Below are 8636 nucleotides of genomic sequence, written 5' to 3'. Positions count from 1 at the left end.
GGCAGGAACGAAACCAAAGAAAGCACAACCAACATCACCGCTCACACGGCCAGCTTGTAGACAAAATGATACGTTCCAGTATCATGTCTCTGCGCCACATTGAGTTCCGGAAACTCCGGAGTCTACTCCAGCTTTGGTTCAAGTCGAGGATAAGTAACTAAGATTCTAGTTGTTAAAAGGTGCTCTGTTTTATGAAGAGGCGTGTCTCTCTTTTTTAATCGTTTCTCGCTGGTCATTTCTGGCCTATTTGTTGTACATAACTTAATTCGTTTAATCAATTTCACATTTTAACAAAAAAAATTAAAAAAAAATTCTCTGGCGCTGTCTTTTCTTACCACTGCAGTTGCTACTGTTGCAGGAGAATTCTCTTAAGGAGAAACACAATCACAAGCCGAATGTTTGTTAAAATCAGGACCCTCTAGTTAGTCGCCGGATTCACATTCTAACAAAGACTCAAATTCAAATATAAAGAAAAGCAGATAAACCTGAAGTGGAAGAGTAATCAAACCACCACAATAAACTCCTGCAAGCATTCCATGTTCATAGAGACAATATAAAGTCACCGTTTTAGTGTCTTCTTCATAATCCAGTGTCAAACTCAATTAAAAAAAAAAAAAAAAACTGCAAATAGAGCTAATAGACAACTAGCATCAGAGAGTCGAGTCTTATAGCTTCGATATTCTTCTCTTTTCCATCTGAAGATTGCTAATACCGAGTGGTTTCCTGCAAAATCACCAAAAAGTCTTAACACATACCACATTTGCTTCACTTGAATGGATCAAGAAGGCATTGGTAGTTCATCATTATCTATACTTGTAATCATAATCAACGAATATGGACATTTTTCTTCCAACATTATCAGGTTCATCTTCCTGTGATTTATAACAGTACTCAAAAGACATCAAATCACTAACGTCTAGCAAGTCTATGTTGTGACCACTGTGGAATATCACTTAAATAGTGTTTCTTAACTAACTTAGCGATGTTCTAGCCTATATATTGATTCTAATCTTACAAGTATGTAAACAATAATGAACAAGAATCCAAGAGGTGCAGATTAAATGAAGACATGAAGAGAGACTAAAGAGGTAGCAATGTATTCAGATGGCATAAATACAAGAATAGAGACTAAGAAAACAATCAAATAATAGAGACTGATCTGATCCGTGAAGGAAAAAAACAGGGTGATTCAGATCAAAACTGTCAAAAACCGATGATCATACATACAAATTACAATTATCCATCAAATCAAACAAAAAAGATTCATCAATTTTCCAAAAAGTGTAGACTGATCAGGTACAAAAGAACATACAAATCGTACGAGGAATGACATTGGAAAACGTGAGCTGTTTAAGGCTTATCAAGAGATTAGTGAACAAAAAGTTTCGAGTAGTGGTGATCAAGATGGTTTTCTAAGATCAGTCAGTGAGTTGATTGTTCTTAGTGGGCTGCCGTTTTCCTTCGTTGAATCCGAGGGCTTTAGGAGATTCTGTCATACTACACTCCCTATGTACGATGATGTATCACAATTGACAGTTGCTAGGGATATTGCTACAATGTATTTGCAAGAGAAGGATTTTTTGAAGATGTTGTTTGGTGCTGAGAAGATGAGAGTCTCTCTCACTACTGATATTTGGGAAGCTCCTACTACCTCGTGTAGCTATATGGTTGTAACAGCTTTTTGGATTGATGCAAATTGGGAATTGCAGAAGAGAATCATTAGCTTTAAGCTCGTTACAGATAAGAAAGGAGAAACGATTGCAAGACACCTTATTGAATGTTTAGATGAATGGGGAATTAAGAAAGTCTTCACAGTCACGGTTAATAATGCTGAGGGTAATGATAAGGCTCTAACCTTATTCCAGGATGCTATGAGGTTGAAGGGAGCTAATGCATTAGTTAAAGATGGTGATTTTCTGCGTATGCGTTGTTGTGGTGACATTGTGAATCTGCTTGTAAAAGACGGTATGGAGCATGCAAATGATAGTATTGTTGCTGTTCGAAATGCGGTGAAGTATGTGCAGTCATCCTCCTCAAGATTAAAGTCATTCGAGTTTCGTATAGAGACGGGAAAGGTTTCTAAATGCAGCTTGTCATTGGATTGCGTTACTGAGTGGAATTCGACGTATCTTATGTTGGTAGCTGCACTTAAGTTACGGGTAGCTTTTGAGAAGATGTTGGGTGAAGACAAGCTTTATGGTAAATATTTTCTTGAAATAGAGGAGGAGACTGGAAAAAAACGGGTTGGACCGCCAATTTCATCTACTTGGGATGAAGTGAAAACGTTGGTAGGATTTCTCAGAATCTTTTTCAATTATACCGTTGGATCTTCGAAATCTAAATCAGCAGCTTCTTCAAATGGTTACAGTGAGATTGCCACTATTGACTCGAATCTAATCAAATTAAGTAACAACGTTGATGAAGAAGTACGGAAACAAGCAACAAATATGAGGGACAAGTTTGAGAAGTACTGGGATGGATTGATCAATATAAATCCACTTGTGATTGTTGCTAGTGTGTTTGATCCAAGAAAGAAAATGAAGTTTGCCTCACTTTGCTTTGACATGCTCCATGGTAAAGATAGTTTGGAAGCTAATCATCTTACATCGTCAATTAGAAGTGTGATGCGTCATCTATATGAAGAGTATACTATGATGCTGAATAAACAGTCTCAAAGTGATGCTATTGCAACCCAAAGCGATCATGGGGGTTCTGAGCAATCAAGTGATTCTGATGGGTATATAAGGAGTGACTATTTGTACAAGGAGATGATTAATGAAATGAGAAAAGAAGAAGCAAGTAAACAGCTGGATGATTACTTGATAGAAAAAATTGAGCCATGGGGTTTAGGATCAGATTACGATGTTTTGTCATGGTGGAAGCGTAATAGTTCGAAATACCCAATCTTGTCAGAATTGGCCAGAGATGTTCTTGCAATTCAAATGTCTTCTTTTGCTCCTGAGTCCGCTTTTTGTACTAGTGGTCGAATCTTGGACCCGTATAGAAGTTCTTTGACTCCTTACAATACCGAAGCTTTGATATGCACACAACAATGGTTGCAAACTTCCCTCCAGTCTGAAGCACAACTTCCTAGCTTAAAGCAAATGTTTGAAGAACTAGACTTTCATGAGTCACTTGGTAATCTGGTTCTTTATTTAACTTTTTCAATATATGTTCAGTGATGAATATCAGTTATCTAACTAACTTTATTTTTTTTGGTGTAGATCCTCGGAAACAACCTGAACCTCTGGTCACTGAGGTCTAGCTGCAACTAGAGGTACACATTTTTTTTTTGTATTGTGGTGTTTCTAAGTCTTCTTTAGTTTCTGCATTTTTTTCAGTTCTTCTTTTATAGTTTCTGCAGTCATTTCACTATGTTCAACCTTTGCATCATTGCTTCTACACTCTGCAGTCTTCGCATAATTATAGAAGTCTCGTCGTTTCTGCTTCGAATCTATGTATGATGGTTATTTACTTCGATTTTGTTTTTCAGTCCTCTTATACAGATTCGAAGTAAATAACACTATCAAATGTAGACTTGAAGACAGATACGACGAGTCTTCTAGAATTATGCAAAGACTGCAGAGACTACAAGCAATGATGCAAAGGTTAAGCATAGTGAAATGACAGCAGAAACTGTAAAAGAAGAACTGCAAAACAAATGCGGAAACTAAAATCAGAAGACTTAAAAACTCCACAATACAAATAAGTTTTGTACCTCTAGTGACCAGGTTCAGATTGTTTCCAAGGATCTACACGAAAAAAAATAAAGTTAGTTAGATAACCGATATTCATCATTGAACATATATGGAAAAAGTTATAAAAATAAAGAACCGGATTACCAAGTGACTCTTGAAAGTCAAGTTCTTCAAACATTTGCTTTAAGCTAGGAAGTTGTGGTTCATACTGGAGGGAACTCTGCAACCATTGTTGTGTGCATATCAAGGCTTCGGTAATGTAAGGAGTCAAAGAACTTCTATAAGGGTCCAAGATTCGACCACTGGTACAAAAAGCGGACTCAGGAGCAAAAGAAGACATTTGAATCGCAAGAACATCTCTAGCCAATTCTGACAAGATTGGGTATTTCGAACTATTACGTTCCCACCACGATAAAACATCATAATCTGATCCTAAACCCCCTGGCTCAACTTTTTCTAGCAAGTAATCATCCAGCTGTTTCCTTGCTTCTTCTTTTCTCATTTCATTAATCATCTCGTTGTACAAATAGTCACGACTTATAAACCCATCAGAATCACTTTGGGTTGCAGCATCACCAATTTGAGACTGTTTATTCAGCCGTATACTATACTCTTCACATAGATGACGCATCACGCTCCTAATTGACGATGTAAGTTGCTTACCTTCCAAACTATCTTTACCATGGAGCATGTCAAAGCAAAGTGAAGAAAACTTCATTTTCTTTCTTGGATCAAACACACTAGCAACAATAACAAGTGGATTTATGTTGATCAACCCATCCCAGTACTTCTCAAACTTGTCCCTCATACTTGTTGCTTGTCTCCGTACTTCTTCGTCAACGCTGTTAGTTAATTTGATTAGATTCCAATCAATAGTGGCAATCTCACTGTAACCATTTGAAGAAGCTGCTGATTTAGATTCTGAAGATCCCACGGTACAACTGAAAAAGATTCCGAGAAATTTTACCAACCTTTTCACTTCATCCCAAGTAGCTGAAACTGGCGGTCCAACCCGTTTTTCTCCAGTCTCCTCCTCTAATTCAAGAAAATATTCACCATAAAGCTTGTCCTCACCCAACATCTTCTCAAAAGCTACCCGTAACTTAAGTGCAGCTACCAACATAAGATACGTCGAATTCCACTCAGTAACACAATCCAATGACAAGTTGCCTTTAGGAACCTTTCCCGTCTCTATACGAAACTCGAATGACTTTAATCTTGATAAGGATGACTGCACATATTTTACCGCATTCTGAACAGCATCGATACTATCACTTGCATGCTCCATACTGTCTTTTACAAGCATATTCACGATGTCACCACAACAACGCATACGCAGAAAATCACCATCTTTAACTAATGCATTAGCTCCCTTTAACCTCATAGCATCCTAGAATAAGGTTAGAGCCTTATCATTACCCTCAGCATTATTAACCGTGACTGTGAAGACTCTCTCAATTCCCCATTCATCTAAACAGTCAATAAGGTGTCTTGCAATCGTTTCTCCTTTTCGATCTAAAACGGGCTTAAAGCTATTGATTCTCTTCTGCAATTCCCAATTAGCATCAATCCAAAAAGCTGTTACAACCATGTAACTACAGGAGGTAGTAGGAGCTTCCCAAATATCAGTAGTGAGAGAGACTCTCATCTTCTCAGCACTAAACAACATCTTCAAAAAAGCCTTCTCTTGCAAATACATTGTAGCAATATCCCTAGCAACTGTCAATTGTGATAGCTCATTGTATATAGGGAGTAAAGTATGACAGAATCTCCTAAACCCCTCGGATTCAAAGAAGGAAAACGGCAGCCCACTAAGAACAATCAACTCACTGACTGATCTTAGAAAACCATCTTGATCACCACTAGTCGAAACTTTTTGTTCACTAGTCTCTTGATAAGCCCTAGAAAGCTCACATCTTCTAATGTCATTCCTCGTACGATTAGTGCTCTCTTTATCATCGTCCTTTGGAACAAAGTATTGCCGTATATCAGAACTTTGAGCAAGTTTCTTCCTTGGGTTTGATGGAAGATCAGAACTTGATCTTTGAGTTTCTGTCCTTTTCTTTCCCACACTAGTCTGAACTTGAACTTCTTCTTCTCCTTGAACTTGTTTATCAACCAAGTCATCGTTGTTGTCATGAGAAGACATACAAAACACAATTCTCAATTTCAAGTGTCAACATCAAGCAGATTCACAAGCACACTTAAATCAAGACTCTCATCACAAACTCGTAGTTATACTTGAAAGAACTGAGAAAGATCAAAACTTTGAAGCAGGTTGGGTTTCACATTTAGACCAATATAGAAGAAACACAAACAAAACCAAAACTTTATACTCACATCACGTGAATCAAGTCGATTGTGAAGAAACATAAAAACTTCGACATTTCAAATCGAACAAACATCAGCGAAAAAACAAACCTTACCACGGAGATGAGAATGTCGGTCAGAATCGAAGGCTCGGAGAACTGTCACCGTTGGAGAGATGCTCGACGGAGATGAGTCGCCGCCGCAAGTTTCGAAGTCAGAGGAGAATGAAGAAAACCCAAAAAATCTTAAAATCAGGTTAAGACATTTTAGTAGTTTAATTTTCGGTTATTTCGGTTCTGAACCGAACCGAACCCGAAGACTGAACTAAAAAAACTAACAGTTGTGGATCGGTTCTCATCCAGAACCCGAAGTAAACCCGAACTTCAACTTCGGTTCGGTTTTAATTCCTAATGAATAATGATCATAGAGTCATAATCAAAGGAGAAGAGAATCGAACCGTCTGCATATCTCAAGCAAATTGTTGACATTTTAGTCTGCAAACATGACTTCTTTGGTTTTGGGTTGCTGCATCAGACTTGAATGTACACACCTAAAGACAGATACATATTCCAAACAAGAACCAGCCTTCTTCTGCTTACCCGAGCCGCCCCACATCAAACTAGGCAAGTAAGCATACTTGTCCCGATTGTCATAAGTTGACACATAATAAAAATAAAAAAACTCAATGAAACAATGAGATAGTCGATAGCTCTAGAGAGATTGTCATTAAGGTTTTGAAATGGAATATGCATTGCTTAACTAAAAGCAAGCACCAACATTAAGGAAAAAAACATGAAATCCCAAGTTATAAAAAGGCGTCTATGCATATTACAACACATAAGTTACAACAGTTTAAAAGCCCATAATTAAGCTGTATTCAGTGGAGAGGGGCAAGGCACAGGAAGAATCTGGAGAGAGCAGCTGGAACGGTGACCTCGTGGAGAGTGTTGGAGGATAGGTCATAGAAACCGAGACCCGTGTCGTATCTTGCATAGTAGACAGAGTTAGGTTTAAGTCCAGGATACTCAGATGCAGAAACGCAAAAGGCCTCCTCGCCCTTGCCTAGAAAAATGCAGAGATCCCCGATATCATCAGTGTAAGAAGCAATCTTCTTCTTATGGTCTTGCCTAAACACCGCAAAGCCCGTGGGCTTCAGAACGTAGGAGGCACTATCAGGAGACACGACTTCTTCTCTGTTGGCCAACTTGTTACACCTTTAAGGCAAGAAGCAAATGATACACACACACATTAAAAATATCTGAATCATTGCTTAAAATGTAAACTGGTGTCAAACAACAATGCACACATTAAAAATGATCAGAACACAGATTCTTCTCTCTATGTCACTTTCTTTGTCTATATACATACATTATGGGGTTTCTGAAACAAAACTTTACTCAAGAAGAAGAAAGATGAATTACCAGCAGACAATGAAGGATTCGCCAGAAGGTGACTCGACCAGGTATTGATCGGTATTTGGGGAGCTAACCTGGAGGATGTCAGAGTTAGGAAAACTCTGGTAGAGACTCACCTGAGGGAAGCCGGAGCTAGTCTTGAAGAGATCAAGTGGAGCCCCATTCTCTTCGTTTTTCCAGCTCCTGAGATAGAATTGCCGGTCTCTCGCTGAATACATCATCTGCATGTTAAAATGCGGGATCTTGGTGTGTATCCACTCAGAGTCACCAGGGCGACAGAGATAGAGAGATGGACGAGTGGTCGTGGCGGCTACTACACAGTCTTCATGGTCTGGAGAGGCTGAGAGGGAGATACTTGAGATATGAGCTTCACTATCTTGCAATGGAGGCAGAGTGATAACCTTGTGTGACGAAACAGAGGCACTAGGGTTAAAGATATTGGTGAGAAGCACATTGGAATTACGCATGTCCTTCACACCAACCCATCCCCTCGAAGATCCTATCTTCATCGAAGGATAAAGCTCCTCCGGCAGAGTCTGGTCGGGGATTTCTACGGTTTCGTCCTTCCTCGGATCGTACAAGTTGATGTCCACCACCACCACTCTTGCCCCGTCAGATACTCTACTCCTCCTTGCGTTGGTCTCATTGCATAGAACAAACGGAGACGGAGACGGCGTCGCCGCCGCCGTCGAAAACCACCGCAATTCACTGAAACAGAGTCTCTCCTTCTTCCCAAGAGATGATGAGATTCGACGCAAGAGCTGAGACATTGTTGAAAGAAATTGAAAACCCTAAACGGCTGACCCTCAACCCCTAACTTGCTACATTTATTTATACCTCCTCCGTTTCCCAAGGTTTCCATTTTTTCTTTTCTTTTCCCCAAAATTCCCATTTCTTGCTTCTCTCTGTTTCTTCAATTAGTCGGACTAGTTGTGAGATTTAGAGGATTCGAACCAAAAAGTCGTAACCGATTAGTTCAAACCAAACCGAATTCGACTTTAATAGTCTTTAAACCTTAAACATCGCTGTTTTTTTTTTTTTAATTTGTTGTTTTTTTTTTAATGTAGTTCAAACCAAACCGAATTCGAGTTTAATACAGGACACGTCTTATTATTATTTGTTGGATCCACTAATAACCGGAATAATTGGACCAGATTACCGGTATAAACATTCCATGGAGAATCAAAATGTTTTTATTTTCGGGTACCCGAAC

At 38.9% G+C, this 8636-nt stretch overlaps 2 protein-coding genes across 2 annotated transcripts; both read right to left on the bottom strand.

The window, feature by feature from the left end:
• Window positions 1–3659: 3659 nt before the first annotated feature.
• LOC110227153 (zinc finger BED domain-containing protein RICESLEEPER 2-like) lies at window positions 3660–5098 on the bottom strand. Its single transcript, XM_021020515.1, has 2 exons — window positions 3843–5098; window positions 3660–3752 (listed from the first exon to the last, which is right to left on the bottom strand). The coding sequence occupies exons 1-2, from the start codon at window positions 5080–5082 to the stop codon at window positions 3721–3723; spliced, it is 1272 nt and encodes a 423-aa protein (XP_020876174.1). The 5' UTR covers window positions 5083–5098; the 3' UTR covers window positions 3660–3720.
• A 1596-nt stretch (window positions 5099–6694) lies between these two features.
• On the bottom strand, window positions 6695–8293 carry LOC9299346. Its single transcript, XM_002863124.2, has 2 exons — window positions 7430–8293; window positions 6695–7222 (listed from the first exon to the last, which is right to left on the bottom strand). Exons 1-2 carry the CDS (start codon window positions 8191–8193, stop codon window positions 6886–6888), a joined length of 1101 nt encoding a protein of 366 aa, XP_002863170.1. The 5' UTR covers window positions 8194–8293; the 3' UTR covers window positions 6695–6885.
• Window positions 8294–8636: the final 343 nt, after the last annotated feature.

This window comes from Arabidopsis lyrata (genome assembly GCF_000004255.2).
Source record: "Arabidopsis lyrata subsp. lyrata unplaced genomic scaffold ARALYscaffold_9, whole genome shotgun sequence".
NCBI lineage: Eukaryota > Viridiplantae > Streptophyta > Magnoliopsida > Brassicales > Brassicaceae > Arabidopsis > Arabidopsis lyrata.
The sequence above is the reverse complement of the archived record's forward strand: the minus strand, read 5'-3'. Positions and strand labels throughout refer to the sequence as shown.

Excerpts from the sequence above, each read along its gene's own strand:
- LOC110227153 (XM_021020515.1), bottom strand. The coding sequence starts at position 5,082 with ATGAGGTTAAAGGGAGCTAATGCATTAGTTAAAGATGGTGATTTTCTG. Across the intron at positions 3,753-3,842 it reads TGACTTTCAAGAGTCACTTG|ATCCTTGGAAACAATCTGAA; the intron begins GTAATCCGGTTC and ends TTTTTCGTGTAG.
- LOC9299346 (XM_002863124.2), bottom strand. The coding sequence starts at position 8,193 with ATGTCTCAGCTCTTGCGTCGAATCTCATCATCTCTTGGGAAGAAGGAG. Across the intron at positions 7,223-7,429 it reads GAATCCTTCATTGTCTGCTG|GTGTAACAAGTTGGCCAACA; the intron begins GTAATTCATCTT and ends CTTGCCTTAAAG.